We start from the raw sequence: 17,800 nt of genomic DNA, 5'->3' as shown, positions 1-17,800 counted from the left end.
GTCAAGGCCAGATGTGGTTCCATCCTCTATACCTTCTTTATGTTGGAGATGGAATAATATGAATTAATAGTCATGATCTTAAATATTGCAAAATTATGAATTCACATTCATATTATCAAATAAAGGTTACATTATACTAATATAGCTTTAGGGTTAATTTGAATTTCAATTATTAGGAAACAGGTAACCCATGAATTGTCTATTTATATAGGGTAAGCTTCTGCACTGCCTTCTCCTTGAAGGTAATTTTCTGCCTACTCATTTGGCAGATTCCACATGAGGGAGAAGAGCAAAAATCAGGACTTCCTTGTTTATTGTTCAAAAGTTGCCCAAGTTTGGTTGGCACAGATGAGAAACCTTTGCCCTCTGAGTCTTGGACTCTGATGTTCTGCACACTAGAGTCTCATTGTCACCTGCACCTCAACATTACCAAGGTCTCCCCCTCGCTCCGTCCCTCCATCCCTCCTTTCTCTCTCTCTCCCTCCCTCCCTCTCTCGTTCTCTCTCTCTCTCTCTCTCTCTCTCTCTCTCTCTCTCTCTCACACACACACACACACACACACACACACACAAGCTCTGTAAATGTATTGTCCCTCCACTAATGCAGGACTCACTCCTCAACGTGCAACTTGAATCAAACTATCAGACCCTGAAAATCATCCCGCCGGGTCGCGGCTCCTCCTCTCTGCGTCGGACCAGTTCTCAGGTTTCCAGCCGCGACTGATGGACTACAGATTGGATTGGCTGAGCTAGGTAGAGGAGCAGAGGCTCCACCAAATCACAGATCTAGATTTTCATCTTTCTTGGTCTCCTCCCTAGAATCCTGGCAACAGATGTGTGTTATTTCTCTTAGGGGAACCCTGCCTGGGGTTGCTATGGAGATAGGACGCTGCGACTTGCAGAGCAACTAGGACCCAGAAATCGCCGAGCAGACCTAAGCAAAGCCACTGCCTTGCGTTGCTTCCTTCCATATCTGCACGCCCCCTTCATCCAGAACTTTTTTTCTCTTGACTCCTTCCATGGAAGACTCGACCCCCCTGAAACAAAAAATACAACACCAAGAACTTGGGGAAACAGGGCGACCGTGGGAAGAAATGGTAACAGCCTCCCAAGATCCTGAACCTGGGTTATCCGAGGCCTCAGAGTTGGAGCAGGGGCCGGAAACTGGACCCCAGCCCAGGAGCAGCCCTCCTGGGATCCCCCAATCTGGAGCCAGCACGCCTGTGGATGACCTCGTAGGACCAGGTGTGTCATCTCCACCTTCCCCATCTCAGGAGCCCTCTTCCACTCCTCCCCTGGCTCTGGCCATGCAGGACCTTATGGCACCATGGCAGTCAGACAAGACCACTAGTGTGATTTCTGAAGCTGGGACACCTCACTTTGACCATTTGGAACAATCATCTGATAAAGGAGAATCAACTCCTCATCAAACATGCCAATCAGAGGGAAACACTTTTCATCAATCTCAGCAAACCAAATGTCACCTGTATGGACCGAGGGATGTGAGCTACAACAACTCTAAATGGAAAGAGCTGAGATTTGACATCTTTCAAGAAGAAGACTCAAACAGTAACTATGATCTGGATCAGCCTGAGTCTGGGGCTTCTGAAGTGGCCCCCAGCATGCTTGAGATTGCCATTCAGAATGCTAAGGCTTACCTACTAAAGTCCAGTAGCAAGTCGGGCTTAAATCTGTAAGTCTTGGAGGAAGGGGGTTGGGGGAGAAATTTGGCAAAGGAAAGTATCTCTGTGTGGGGATGTGTTTCTGTGGGTGAATGGAAATATATCTGAAACGTCTGTATGAGTGAGAGAGTGACTTAATAACTCTTTGTATCATAGGACTCAAAATAGGTCACTGGTGGAGATTCTTCTAGCTTCTTTAAAGACCCTAGGTGCACAGAAATAAAATCTAGGAATTGTGGAGTCTGGGGTTTGAAAGAAACCATAAAGACAGTGAAGTCCAAGCATCTCTCCAAGATGCTTGTAAAAAAGGACTGTCTACCAAAATCTAAGCATTCTAAGTGCTTATATGGCTTGGTTTTGAGTCCCCACCCAGGCCAGTGCTAGGGTGATAGATTACCTGCATTAACCTGAAACTGTCCTGATTGAGCACTGAAAGTTCTGCATCCTGAGAAACCTCTCAGTCCTAGGCAAACCAGGAGAATTGGTCGCTATACAGGCCACCCAAAAATACATGCCATTTTATCCAGATCTCTTAAAATGTGGTGATCAATGGCCCAGGAATGTTCTGACCATCCCATTATAGCTAAAATTCAGATCTTATCATTGAGTATAATTTTCTAGAGATTCTTGCTGCCGGGGTTACATAACAATAGAATCAACAGAATTTTAGGGCTAGAAGGGGCTTGAGAAAACATCTAATACAATCCACTTGTTTTTTAAGTGAGGGGACTGAGTCATGGAAAAATTAATTTGCTCAAGATTTCTCTGGCTTACAGCACTCACTGACTCTCACCTTTCCCTCCCTATGCTTTAGCCACATGGCCTCTTCAGTTCCCATGCTGCTCCCTCTGCCTGAAAGGCTTCTGCCCTAAGTCTTTCTAAGTCTTTGCCTGGCTGGCTTCTCATCTTTTAGAAGTCAACTTCCACAGAACTCTATTATAACTGCCTGTTCTTTCCTTCATAGCACGTAAGGCCATTTATAATTGTACATAGACTTATAGACTTATATTTAATGTCTGACTCTCCCACTTAAGTGCAGGCCTTCAGAGTGAGGGACCATGTGAGTTTTGTACACCACTATATACTTAATGCCTAGCACAGTGCTATCAGCTATTCACTGAATAAAGAATGAATTAATGAATGGAAGTACAGGAAATACAGCCCGCACCTTTTGAATCTAGTTAATCCACCACGTAATTTGCTGAGATGCCTCCTGATTAATCAGCAAACATTAAATGAATGCCCATTCAATATACAGTATGTGGCAAATGTTTGTAGCCATTACTTGGCTTTTAAAAATATGAGGTATAATTTTAAAGTCTGAAGAATAAGAAACCAATGAATATTCGATGTGAGAAATCTTCACAAAACCCAAATTAAAATATTATTTATAAATTACTGTTTTTAACTACAATTTACTTACGTTTCAGGGATGTGATCTGCTGCTTAGCAGTGGATTCTATTTGAATTACTGATATAAACTTCTTGTCACAATTCCCTGGGTTAAATAACAAGCATGAATTTACAAACTTTGATAAAATGCCAAAAGAGCTCATTATAAACACGTGAAAGTTCACAATTTAAAACTGAATACAAAACAAAAAACGGGAAAATTTCGTTTACTGAATGATTTTGTAACTGACATTACTTAAATAGCTAAATTTAATTTAATTTCCAAATATTAAGTCTCTGAGGTAACAAATGAATACCTTCCATAATATTCACTATTATTTTCTAAGTGCTTTAGAGCCTGTAGTTAAAAATGGCTTTTAGTAAAGGACAACTTTAACTCCATCTCCTATATGCTGACCTATGACAGCCATGAAAGCTGTTTTTTGTTGTTGTCGCAGTTAAAACAATATTTGCCTAAAATATAAAATTTCACATTGTTGAATAAAAAGCCTACAGAAAATAATTGCTTGCTTTTTTTGCCAGTCATAATATTTCTGTTCATTTATAAAAATAGCAATATTTTGAGAAAGAATATGATATTCTTCATATATAATATTTGTAAACTGGCCTTCACATTGGTTGCCCATATAATCTGCATATTTTTCTTTGACATTCTTAAGACCCGTGAGATAGATACAGATATTAAAGAAAAAATAAAATAACTAACCTGGCAGTCCAGTGGTTAAGACTTCACCTTCCAGTGCAGGGTGTGCGGGTTCAATCCCTGGTCAGGAAGCTAAGATCCCATAAGCCACGCAGCACTGCCAAAAAAAAAAAAAAGAGGGAACTTGCTTTGATTTATTTTATGCTCAGAGTTTTTCTTGGCAGTGGTAGAAATTACTGTGTTTTTCCACTAAAAATATCTAAAGTCTTTGAGTTCTTGAAGTTTCCTAAAAACCCACTGAGAATGCATGAAATGTTTTTCAAATGCTTTTGACAGGGTTATTATCTGGAATTTTCTCTTTTTGGATAGATATGATCATCTTTCTGAAATGCTGACCAAGGTCTTAGATAAGCGTCCTGAAAATGCTGTGGACATCATTGAAAATGTTAGCCAAGATGTGAAGATGGAACATTTTAGTATAAAACTGGATACACTCCAAAATGAGAATGAGATGCTACCAGCCTATGAAATAGCAGAGAAGCAAAAAGCTCTTTTTCTCCAGGGAAATTTAGAAGGAGCTGACCAAGAAATGGAAGATGAAATAGTAAGTCACTCCTGTAAATTTGAATAGGTCAACCTTAGGGTTTTGAGGTTAGTGGGGTGTGGCTTTAAATTCATATCCACTGCCTTTTATAGCGTACTAAATAGTATTGCAGCCTCATTTCACACCACTCATTTCCTTGGTTAGAGTTTCTTATGTTTTCACACAGTGTTTTAGTATTTCAGAGGCTTAGCTGTTTTATATGTTTGTAGGGTTAAACTGCTTGATATCAGAAAAAATGTCTTCTTCATCTTTTATATCTCCAAAGTACCTGGTACAGATCTGAGTGTGTAGCTGTTTCTTATTAAATATTTGCTGAATGAATGAATAAATGTCACATAATTTAAAATTAGGCTTTAAATCAAGTTGCATATTTTCCCCTTTAATTTACTGGAAAAATTAAAAGAACTTCTAATGTCATTTGCATTCTCTTCCAAGGCTACTTCTTCATATTGTGTCTTGACAGTATATATATTATGTCAATGAGACAGAAGAGGAGAGAAATAAAATATTTCTTTTAATCCCCATAGATAAATTGCTGAAAATATTTACAAAGTTGGTGACAGAGATAAAAAGGTATCATTCGAGAATAAAATCAGCTGTATTATTGAAATTTTACCTCCAAATATTTCAAATCAGTATACGCTACTGTTTCCTAAATGCCTGCATATTTGCAATTTATTCTACTGAGTAATTTATACTGTACATCTACTGAGCTTCTATGTTCTGTCACTATTAGACTATTTAAAACTGTCCTCATACTTGCAAATTTGATGTTTGGAGTAACATATGTTCAGAAAAGAACATAGAGTTCAGTCAAAGAAAGAGGAGGAGTAGGGATATGCACAGTAGGTTTACCCTCTAGAGCTCCTTAGCTGTTATAGGGAGACACAAATTGACAGTGAGATATAGAATACTCAGAAGGAACAGTGATAGCTGTCAAGGATTTGATATTGGCTGAACTTTTCTAAAAATATCTTACTCCAAACACTTGATTATGTAGCCACATATAGTATTGACAAGTCTGGTGGCAAACAGCATGTGGGGATCAAACAGAAGGCAGGCACTCTCATGCAGTTTATCAAAGAAAGTTCGACTCCAGTATGAGAATAGGGCACTGCACTATCTATAGGCACAGTATTACAAGGCAGGGATCTACGTTCTGAACTAGGTTTTGGGAGGAGAATGCAGATAAGCTGTTTTGATGCTGGAACCTGAGCCTCTTAACCAGATTCCATCAATTCCTCCTAATAAAGAGTAGGATTGGTTTTAGAGAAAGGATGAACCAAGTCATCAGATGAAGATAAAAAGTTCTACCTCAGAGAGTAGAAAGATTCAGGAACAGGAAGACAGGTAGCTCTTGGAACTCTGTCCCAGACTGGTATGTTTAGAGTATTAATATTTCTATTCATGTCTTGACCCCACCAGAATTCCTGTTCTTAGTCTTCAGCATTCATTTATTCCTTCACCCATTGATTTGCAAACATACCTATTGCATGCTAGGTACTGACATATACACATAAAAAAGACTTTTCTAACTTTACGTTGGTCACAGTCTAGTGAAAGAGGTAAAAAAAGATTAAAGTTATTTGACTACTGCAGTAATAGAGATATGGTGGAAAAAACAGGGGCTTTTGAATTAGATCTGAATTTGAATCCTAGTTCAATCACTTATTCCCTGTGTGACTCTAAATGACTAAACCTTTCCAAGCCTCAGGGACAATCACATGGCAACAACTTGAGGGGTAGAGGTCCTATATATAAAGGATCTGGCACATCCTAGAAACTTAATGAATAGTAGCAGTTACTACTGCGTTGTTTCGACAAGCTATGAGCAACTAACTGCTATTAGGGTCTGGGCAATGCTTTGTAATGGCAGTGATATTTCATTTGGATCATGGAGGATAAGTAGAAGTTCACCAGGTGAAGACTATAAGGCATAAAATTCTGGGCCAAAAGCACAATAAAATGTCAAGAGAGATTATTTAGCATTTGGGAAACTGACTTCAGATTTGAGGGATTTTGAGTGAAGGAAATGAAGCAAGCAAGGTGCTTTAAAGCTAGACTGCTCACCGTGTATTGATAAGAAATTGATCTCTTGCGTACAGTGGGAAATTAATAGAGGCTTTTAGTAGAGAAAGCATGGTCTGACTTATGGTTTAGGAACATAACTTTGGTAGTAATGTGGAGCAGAATGAAAGAAGAAGGGTTTGAATGGGGACAAGGAAGACAGTATTAGAAGACTTCTGTGACAGGACAAGTAGTCCAGGTGGATACTAGCATGTTAAAGAGGAGGGGATAATGCCAACAGCTCTTTAGGTGGTGGAATCAATAGGACCTTAACTAAATATGAGAGTCAAGGGAGTCAGAGGGAGCAAGGATGACTGAACTTTCTAGTTCGGGAAACTGAGTGATGGTGATATCTTTGGAAAATATTCAGATTGAAAGTTCTCGTGGCTGGCTAGGAATAAGGGTGTGAAATGTAGGAGGAAAGTCAGAGTGAGAGAAGTAGATTTTAAAAACCACATATCACTTGGGTTGGTGTGGGAGAAATCTTCTAGGCATAAAGTGCTGAGTGATGAGATGACTGAAATTTTGAGGACACCGATATTTAGGCCTCAATTAATTAAAAAGACTAAGAAGAAATAGTTATAGAAGACAGAGTAGGATCAGAGCGCGTGGTGCAATAGATCCCAAAGAAACAGTCTTACAATCAGATGAGATTAGGATTGAAAAAAGTCATTATGCTTATTTTGACACTCTATTTTTCAACTCAAGTTATAATACAAATAAGAGCAGATCATTTGTGAGAATAGCAAAGCGCTCTTAATTTCTCAGGGTCTAAAGGTTGTCTTGCCAAGTTATCCCTAGCTCAGTTAAGGTTATTTTCTACTTTCTCAAAAATGTTTTTCTAGAGTTCACTTGAGACTCTTTTTATTTTCCTGTATTTCTTTTTCAGAATTATTTCTGCTTTTCTCATTTTAAACCCAAAATTATTTATCATAAGTAGAAGCAAGCATCTAACTAAATTATGTCTTCGAATGTAGTCATGCCTGAGCGTTTACCTTATTATACGTTCCTTTTATTTATCCTGTATATTACACCCATATTGATTTTTATTTACTCTATATCTTACCATATCCATATCATAAATATTTATTTAGTAAATGTATGATAATATATTAAAAACATATATAAACATATATTTATAAAAATTATTTTCTAAATATCTGTAGGTAGGTTTTGCTATATTTATTTATTTGGCAAATATGGCATTTTAAAATTTTTAAATGTTTTTTGAATTTTATTTTTTACTACAGCAGGTTCTTATTGGTTATCTATTTTATACATATTACTGTATGCTACATTTTATTATTTCAAGATAGTAAAGGGGCCACTTAAATATTTCTTATAAGGAGAGGATGTTGGACTATTTTTTTCCATGGTAGGTTATTACAAGATATTGAATATAGTTCCCTGTGTTATACAGTAAATCCTTGTTGCTTATCTATTTTATGTATAATAGTTTGTATCTGTTAATCCCATACTCTTAATTTATCCCTCCACTCCCTTTCCCCTTTGGTAACCATAAATTTGTTTTCTGTGTCTGTGAGTCTGTTTATGTTTTGTATATAGATTCATTTACATTAGTTTTTAGATTCTACATGTAAGTGATATATAATATTTGTCTTCCCGTCTTACTTCACTTAGTATGATATTCTCTAGGTCCATCCATGTTGCTGCAAATGGCAATAGTCCATTCTTATGGCTGAGTAGTATTCCATACACATCTTCTTAAACCAGTCATCTGTTGATGGGAACTTGGGTTGTTTCCATGTCTTGGCTATTGTAAATAGTGCTGCTATAAACATCAGGGTGCACGTATCTTTTGCAGTTGTGTCTTTGTTTTCTTCAGATACATACCCAGGCATGGAACTGCTGGATCATATGATGGTTCTATTTAAAATTTTTTAAGGAACCTCCATACTGTTTTCCATAGTGGCTACACCAATTTACATTCCCACCAACAGCGTAGGAGAGTTCCTTTTCTCCTTGTAGATTTTTTGATGATAGCTATTCCGACCAGCGTGAGGTGATACCTATTGTGGTTCTGATTTGTAGTCTCTAATAATTAGTGATTTTGAGCATCTTTTCATGTGCCTGTTGCCCATCTGTATATCTTCTTTGGAGAAATGTCTATTTAGGTTTTCTGCCCATTTTCTGATTGGGTTGTTTGTTTTTTGATATTGAGTTGTATAAACTGTTTGTATGTTTTGGATATTGACCTCTTGTCAGCAGCATCATTTGCAAATATTTTCTCCCATTCCCTAGGTTGTCTTTATGTTTTGTTAATATTTTCTTTTGCTATGCAAAAGCTTGTAAGTTTGATTAGGTCCCATTTATTTTTGCTTTTATTTCTTTTGCCTTGGGAGACTGATCTAAGAAATTATTGCTATGATTTATGTCCAAGAATGTTTTGCCTATGTTCTCTTCTAGGAGTTTTATGGTGTTGTGACTTATATTCAGCTCTTTAAGCCATTTTCAGTTTATTTTTGTATATGGTGTGAGGGACTGTACTAATTTCATTGATTTATATGTAGCTGTCCAGCTTTCCCAATACCACTTGCTGAAGAGACTGTCTTTTCTCCATTGTATATTCTTATCTCCTTTGTCATGGATTAATTGGCCATCGGTGTGTGGGTTTATTTCTGGGCTCTCTATTCTGTTCCATTGATCTATATGTCTGCTTTTGTGCCAAAACCATGCTGATTTGATTACTATAGCATTGTAGTATTGTCTGAAGTCTGGGAGGGTTATACCTCCAGCTTTTTTCCCCCTCAGATTGCTTTGGCAATTCTGGGTCTTCTGTAGTTCCATATAAATTTTAGAATTAATTGTTCTAGTTCTGTGAAAAATGTCATGGTTTTTAAAAATAGGGATCACATTAAGGTAGACTGCAAGCAGTTCTCTTATGGATAAAATATTAATCACAGCAATTGTATTCCCAGGCAGAACACTCTCTTCCAAATGTAATGGAGTCAGCTTTTTATTTTGAACAAGCTGGAGTCGGTTTGGGCACTGATGAGACTTATCGCATATTTCTTGCCCTCAAGCAGCTTACTGACACCCACCCAATCCAAAAATGTCGTTTCTGGGGTAAGATCTTAGGTCTGGAAATGAATTATATTGTAGCTGAAGTGGAATTCCGTGAGGGAGAAGATGAAGAGGAGGTGGAAGAGGAAGATGTACCTGAAGAGCGGGACAATGGAGACAATGAAGCTGATGAAGATGAATTACCAAGGTCCTTTTACAAGGCCCCACAGTCTATTCCAAAGGAAGAAAGCAGAACAGGTGCCAACAAATATGTCTATTTTGTTTGCAATGAACCAGGAAGACCATGGGTGAAGTTACCAGCAGTTACACCTGCACAAATTGTTATTGCAAGAAAAATCAAGAAATTTTTCACTGGGCGATTGGATACTCCCATTGTAAGCTACCCACCCTTCCCAGGAAATGAGAGTAATTACTTACGAGCACAAATTGCCAGAATTTCAGCAGGGACTCAGGTCAGCCCTCTAGGATTCTATCATTTTGGTGAAGAAGAAGGAGAAGAGGAGGAAGAAACAGAAGGCAGGCGAGACAGCTTTGAAGAAAACCCTGATTTTGAAGGAATCCAAGTGATTGATCTAGTGGACTCCCTATCCAATTGGGTTCATCATGTACAACATATACTCCCTCAGGTAGGGGCTTTGCAATTCTCAATCTATCATCTAGTCAGCAAATATTTATTAAATTCTGTCTACAATGCATACAATATATACAAGACAAAGGCCTTCAGACTCCAGAGACAATTAAAAAACCTAGTGAAAACAGAGTACTGTATAATTGCCAAGTAGTATAAACCTGTGATCCAGATGTAAATAAAATAAATATTTCTATGGAGTATTTGACAAGTTACATAAGGATTTAGATTTAGGTGTGTTGTGAAATTATTTTTATATGTTAAATATAGATGGTACATTAATTTTGGTAGGAGTTATTTTATTCTATTTTTATAATACAAGGAACTTTTTTTGCCAAGAATGATAAAAGATTCTAACAAAAACAAGTAAACAGTGTTCTGTAACAGTTATATAGAACCTATTCTGCCAGTTGTTCTTAATAGCACTTTATATGTATTATCTCATTTAAAACTCACAACTGTATGAAAGACTAATATCCTTATTTTACAGATGACGAAATTAAGGCAGAGGGTTTAGGAAATGTCACAAGGGGAACATAGCTAATAAACAACAGGGTCAGATGTGAATGGGCAGAATGGATCCAGAGTCCATACTCTTAATCAATCTGTTAAACTGTCTCATCTGCAGGTAGAAAATCTTCATTATACTTTGATGTACATAAGAGATATCCTTAAATACCTCTAGATGAGTTAATTAAATGAGAAATTATAAGCCCCAAACTCCATACCTAATCTTATTATCACATTTTTGTTATTAATAATAATAATAGTACCTTACCTTCACATAGATCAGTAAAATGATTACCTTCTTCACCAAGGTTCTAATGATTTTAATATATAAATGTTCTGTAAGTTCAAGAAGTGGGCAGATTCTTGAAATAAATAGTACAGTCTTTGCTTAAAATAACATTGATCAAAACAGCTTTTGGTAAATATATGTTGAATGAATGATCAATATGCCACATAATGGGATGTCATGCAGATAATTACTTCAATCCAAAAGAATATTTTGATATTTTAAGGTCCTTGTTAGACTACTAAATCTTCCAATATTTATACCCAGGGTCGCTGTAATTGGTTCAACCCCATACAAAAAAGTGAGGAGGAAGAAGCAGAAGAAGAAGAAGAAGAAGAAGAAGAAGAGCCTGACTACATAGAACAGGAAGTAGGGCCTCCTCTCTTGACACCAATCTCTGAAGATTTAGGTAATTTTACACACTATATGTGTGTGTGTGTGTGTGTGTGTGTATAGGCATACATAAGTATGTACATATGTACATACAAGCAAACTTTGGAGGTATTGCAGGATAAATTCCAGACCACTGCAATAAAGTGAGTCAATAATTTTTTGGTTTCCCAGTGCATATAAAAGTTTTGTTTACACTCTACTGTAGTCTATTAAGTGTGCAATAACATTATTTCCCAAAATATGTACATACCTTAATTAAAAAATACTGTATTGTGGGAGGATGAGAGAATTAGGTGAGGGAAATTAAGAGGTACAAACTTCCAGTTACAAAATAAATGAGTCAAGGGTATGAAATGTACAGCGTGGGGAATATAGTCCAAATAAAAAGTCCTTTGTATGGTGACATACAAAGTGGCTAAACTTGTCGTGGTGATCATTTTGAAATGTATAGAAAAAAATCACTATGTTGTGTAACAGGAACTAACATAGTGTTGTAGGTCAATTATACAAAAAAACAAATATACATGCAAACACAAAGAAAAACAGATCAAACTGGAAGAAAAAATATTGTATTGCTAAAAAATGCTAACCATCATCTGAGCCTTCAGCGACTCATAATCTTTTTACTGCTGGAGAGTCTTTCCTTGATGTTGATGGCTGTTGACTAATCAGGGTGGTGGTTGGTGAAGGTTGGGGTCTTAAAATAAGACGACAAGGAAGTTTACCACATTGACTCTTCCTTTCACAAACGATTTCTCAGTAGCATGCAAAGCTGTTTGATAGCATTTTACTCACAGTAGAAAACTGAAGTCAATCTTCTCAAACTCTGCCACTGCTTATTAACTAAGTTTATGTCATATGTAAATCCTTTGTATTCGTTTCAACAATCTTCACAGCATTTTCACCAGGAGTAGATTCCATGTCCATGTCAAGAAACCACTGTCTTTGTTCATCCATAAGAAGCAACTCCTTACCATTCAAGTTTTATCATGAGATTGCAGCAATTCAGTCACTTCTTTTTTGTGTGTGTGTGTGTGTGTTATGCGGGCCTCTCACTGTTGCGGCCTCTCCCGTTGCGGAGCACAGGCTCCGGACGCGCAGGCTCAGCGGCCATGGCTCACGGGCCCAGCCGCTCCGTGGCATGTGGGATCCTCCCGGACCGGTGCACGAACCCGTGTCCCCTGCATCGGCAGGCGGACTCTCAACCACTGCGCCACCAGGGAAGCCCTGGCACCACTTATTACAGTTCTCTTGCTATTTCCACCACATCTGCAATTACTTCTTCCAACTGAAGTCTTGATCCCCTCAAAGTCATCCACGAGGGTTGGAATCAATGTCTTCCAAATTCCTGTTAATGTTGACATTTTGACCACTTCCCATGAATCATGTATGTTCTTAATGGCATCTAGAAAGGTGAATCCTTTCCAGGTTTTCCTTTCTAAATTTTATTTGTTAAATTCTCCCATTTATTTATTTTTTCCTTCCAGTTGTATTGATATAATTGACATACAGCACTGTATAAGTTTAAGGTGTAAGACATAATGATTTGACTAAAATACATCACAAAATAACCACAATAAGTTTAGTCACCACCCATTATCTCATATAGTTAAAAAAGAAGAATGAAAAAGAATTTTCCTTGTGATGTGACGAGAACTCTCAGGATTTACTCTATTCACACCTTTCATATATAACACACATCAGTGTTAATTATATTAATCATGTTGTACATGACATCCCTAGTACCTACTTATTAGGATGTTTGTACCTTTTGACCACCTTCCTTCAATTTCAATTCCCCCTCCGACAACCCACCATCTCTGGTAATCACAAACCTGATCTCTTTTTTTATGAGCTGTTTTGTTTGTTTTTGAAGTATAATTGACCTACAGCACAATATTAGTTCCTGGTGCACAACATAATTCACCATTGTTGGAGCAGTCAGAACACACACAATATTTATAGAATTAAGTTCTCTGTTTTACATGGGCATGGTTTGTGGTACCCCAAAACAATTACAATAGTAACATTAAAGATCACAGATCACCATAACAAATACAATAATAATGAAAAAGTCTGAAATACTGAGAGAATTACCAAAATGTTACACAGACACGAGGTGAGCAAATGCTGTTGGAAAAAATGGTGTCAACAGACTTGCTTGATGCAGGGTTGCCACAAAATTTCAATTTGTAAAAAACTCCATACCTGTTAAGCACAATAAAACAAGGTATGCCGTACTATGTATGTATACAATGTAATATATATTTTTATATATATACCAAATACTCTCTCTATATTGATACTATATATGTATATATACACAGGTATTTCCTGCTTTTCAAAAGATAGACTTACACCACTTTGCTTTTATGAGAGAACTACATTAGTACCTATTTTCACTGATAGAAATCCAGAGGATTTTCTCTTTTACGAAGAAAAAAAAAAAAGGCAAAAATAGCGTTCAGCACTTGTTTTGCAGTGAGCAGTTATAGAAGCAGCACACACTTCAATCTGTCAGAGGGGCACCTCCAAGCTCCTTCTCCAGGAACTACACTCAGCATCTCAGCATCAAGTTGCCATAGCTTTGAACTGTGCTTGTGAGCTTCTATGCTTTATCTCAGTTAATCTCGTCAATACATTAGCAAGATGTGTCCTAAGGTAATTGCTTCTTCGCTCTATGTCATTTCAGCTTAAAAAAGGTTTCATAGGAATGCTCTACTTTTGGATAGCGGGAGAAACCTGTGTACACACACACACACACACACACACACACACACACACTCACACACACACACACACACACACACTACAGTACACGGTAGGAATAAAGAATGTAATGTAGCTGGCCCCACCGAGAACTGCCTAGGACAGCGGTTGCAGGAGTGGACTGCAGAGGAAGTATAAGGTGGCTCTACCTCTTAGTGGAAATGCTGATAGCTATCTTTTTTATCATTCTTGTTTTGCATTCTACAGATCATAAACACATGGCATAGCTAAAATATGAGGTACTGTTTTTGGTTTTTTTCTAATCTACTATTGCTTTCATATTCTTTTTTTCTTCCTATTCAGTTTCGGAGCATTCATGCTTATAACCCTAGCTCTCTTTCATAATAATGATTTGGTCATCACGTATTTTTCCCTCCGTCACATAGGCCTCCTCTTGTAAAACTTATTTTCTCTGCTTTACAAATGTACACACACATATAAACACAAATATATATATATATACACATATGTGTGTGTATATATATATCTATATAAATGTATACACACTTTTTTTTCAAATTTCATTTTTACACAATGTTCATATAATACCCTCCTGCTCTTATGTTAAGCTGCTAATGTTTTAACTTCATGTCAAGTGTGTATTTTAAGATGTATAAATACAGCTTTTCTGTTACACAGTATATCCTTGTCTATTTAGCAGTTAAGTCTATTTTGAATTTCTCTTTGGTTTACAGAGATCCAGAATATACCGCCTTGGACAACACGGTTATCCTCAAATCTCATTACTCAATATGCTATTGCAGTCCTTAGATCCAACCTTTGGACTGGAGCATATGCCTTTTCCAATGGCAAGTAAGTATGTGACAACTTACAAGGCTATTATTTTGATTATTTAACTTCTGGAAATTATAAGTTATCACTGGAATGTCGTGTGTATGGCATAAGATTAATTCAAACAACATCCATCTTATACAACAAAGCATCAAATTTAGAACATTAGAGTAATTCAGACTTCTGCCTTTTCATCTGAATTATCCAATTAATGCTAAAATATGTTTTTATCCATATCCATAAATATGTTTTTATCCAATATCCATAAAACATATTTATAAAATGTTTTAATCCAATTAAAGCTAAAATATGTTTTTTCTTCTATGATTATTTGAGTAATTGATATTCATTTCATGGAGGTAATTCTAAGCAGTATTTAGTTTAAATCTCATTTTTGTTGGATATCTTGATAAAAAATAATTTAAAATATGTATGATTTAGGTTATCACTTTCAAAAGAGTTAGGATAAGAGGACAGTAAACGTCCTTTAATTCCTCACCCAGAGCTTACACTTTCATTTGTCTTATGCTTCCATTTCTTACTTAATAACCTAGTGTCAGAAGCTCGGCTGAGCTGGAGAGCTGAGTGGTCAAATGTCAGAGTAGCCATTAAAGCAACAAGCCAGAAATGAAAATGTTAAGCCTTTAATCACTTACTGTGATGGTATAACCAAGTTGAAGGACTGATTACCCCCACCCCAACCCCGTTCCATTTGCCCCCATGGAATGGCACACTGGTGGAAGGTCAGATGGGTCAGCAGAGTTGTGGGGTCATCTCAATGACAAGCAAGTCCCCACATAAGGCTCCTGCAGTTTTAAGGACCTGTGACCAGAGAAAGGTGGGGAGGACTAGGGAAAAGTACTGGGTACTGAGTCAAGAGTAGGGGAAGTGTCTATAAGGTCTCCCCTTCTCTCACCCAACCCTCATTAGGAAGCCTTGGCAAAGGGGCCTGAAGAAGACCTCTGCTGAAGGCCTCAGATGAAGAGGCCTGGGAATGAAGGCACCTGGGCCAGGAACACAATTGTGTTAAGAGCATGACAGGCCAGAGGGGCCAGAATCCTTGACCACAGCGCTCTCTTAGAGATTGCAGTGCACTGGCTATGCACCAAGTCTGGGGTGGAGAGAGCAGTTCCCCCCCGTGAGGCCTAACTATGTAAAGCTTTTGTAATTGCTCAAGGATAGACCTGAAAACACACATAGGTTGTTAACCACAAGTCCGACTTCTCACCCAGCCAAGAGTTTTCAAGGTTGGCAACTTCTTGATTCTTTCTAACTCTAAGGAAGGTATGTAATTTTTAACTTCATTGCTTTGTTTTGTTTTTCTGAAAATAATTAAAAGATGAAAGGCTGTGGTCCAGGTGTAGGGTACATTTTGACAGGGTCTGGCCCTATGTTTTCTTAACCAGCTTAAGCAGTTTGGATCATAGTAATTCCCTGTGGTAAAAGAATCATTTAGGGATATTTCATCTCTAATGCATTTAAAATATACTGTACTGTTTTAACATTATGGGACTATGATACTCTAAGTACCTTATCCTTACAGAAAAGAAGGTTCAATTTTTCTTACTGAAAAATTATACAATGATCTACATTTTTTTTTAACTTACAGAAAGTTTGAAAATTTCTACATAGGCTGGGGTCATAAATACAGTCCAGACAGCTATACACCTCCAGTTCCACCACCAGTTTATCAAGAGTACCCCAGTGGACCAGAAATTACAGAAATGGATGACCCTAGTGTGGAAGAGGAGCAGGCTTTCAGGGCTGCACAAGAAGCAGCTGTAAATTCAACAGAGGAAAATGAAGAAACTGAGGAAGATGAAGATGAGGAAGATGACTATGACTAATAAAAATAAAATTAGCCCAGTTTTATGAGACTGATACACACAAACTCCTTATTTGGGACTGATATATATATATATATATATATATATATATATATATACACACACACACACACACACACATAGTTGCCTATATATATATATATATATATAGGCAACTATTGATGTGCAAAATACCATTCCTTGAAAATATAAAATTTGGAATTTTGTATGTAGAACTATTAATATGTACTTTTAGAAAGATACTCAATGGATTTTTCAGAGGCTAAATGACATTTTCTTACATTACTGTTTTGATGGCTGCAGCTAATGGAGTATGTGCCTCTATATTTTTTTCTCTTTTTTTTTAAGTCTCAGGTTGAATTTCTAATATGGCAAACATGGAAATACATAACCCACAAAAGCTCCTTGGGAACGTAAATATCTTTTGAGCATCAAGGAATACTGAGACCAAAAATATTGAAAATAACTAAATTAGAGCGTGTGTTCTTAAGCAATCTGTGATATTGTATGCAAATACTGTGTGTATGTATATACATCTATATATATATATTCCCCCCCTGTGGGGAGAGGGTATGTAACTCCACCACCTGCTCAAAGACTGTGGGAACATTCAAATTTTTTAACTCTTTTGCTTGTTGCTTCTTAAAGAAATGTCTCAATGTAACTCTTCTTTCATCCTATAGAAACTGGTTTTATCTGATTTCAGGGAAAACAATTTGCACAGAGACGGCTAGCTGGGACATCCAAAGACTTCAAACTGATATCTTCTACCATTGCTTTTCTAAAATTAGTTATTTCCATTAACCAAAATAGTATTTTTAAGTTCTATATGTGATGTGCCAGGCACTGTGGGGCTACTGTTAAAAACTAGACATTGCTCCTGAAATCTTCACGCTTACATTCAAGGAGGGAAACATATAAAGGTAGATAATTAGAATAGCAGGTATTGTGATACAAATATTACACCATAGGACAGTGTCTGTCAAACTCTGTGGTGAAGAACCAATTAAAAAAAAACAACTGCTAATCCATGGCTATTATCTGTGTAAAATAGAATAAAAGTATATCAGCAATTGTAACTTCTATAATTATCTTGTCACAGACTGGCGGTTTGCAGCTCAG

At 37.1% G+C, this 17,800-nt stretch overlaps 1 protein-coding gene across 2 annotated transcripts; it reads left to right on the top strand.

The window, feature by feature from the left end:
* The first annotated feature begins 1,018 nt into the window (after positions 1-1,018).
* On the top strand, positions 1,019-16,678 carry RSPH4A (radial spoke head component 4A). Of its 2 annotated transcripts, XM_060167654.1 has the most exons (6): positions 1,019-1,692; positions 4,107-4,341; positions 9,348-10,079; positions 11,145-11,286; positions 14,735-14,852; positions 16,441-16,678. In XM_060167654.1, the coding sequence occupies exons 1-6, from the start codon at positions 1,019-1,021 to the stop codon at positions 16,676-16,678; spliced, it is 2,139 nt and encodes a 712-aa protein (XP_060023637.1). The 2 variants fall into 2 exon arrangements, with proteins under 2 accessions (XP_060023637.1, XP_060023638.1); XM_060167655.1 differs by lacking the exon at positions 11,145-11,286 and having other exon boundaries at positions 16,441-16,463.
* Positions 16,679-17,800: the final 1,122 nt, after the last annotated feature.

This window comes from Lagenorhynchus albirostris, chromosome 12, assembly GCF_949774975.1.
Source record: "Lagenorhynchus albirostris chromosome 12, mLagAlb1.1, whole genome shotgun sequence".
NCBI classification, from domain to species: Eukaryota; Metazoa; Chordata; class Mammalia; order Artiodactyla; family Delphinidae; genus Lagenorhynchus; species Lagenorhynchus albirostris.
Note: the sequence above shows the minus strand (reverse complement) of the source record. Positions and strands in the feature narration are given on the sequence as shown.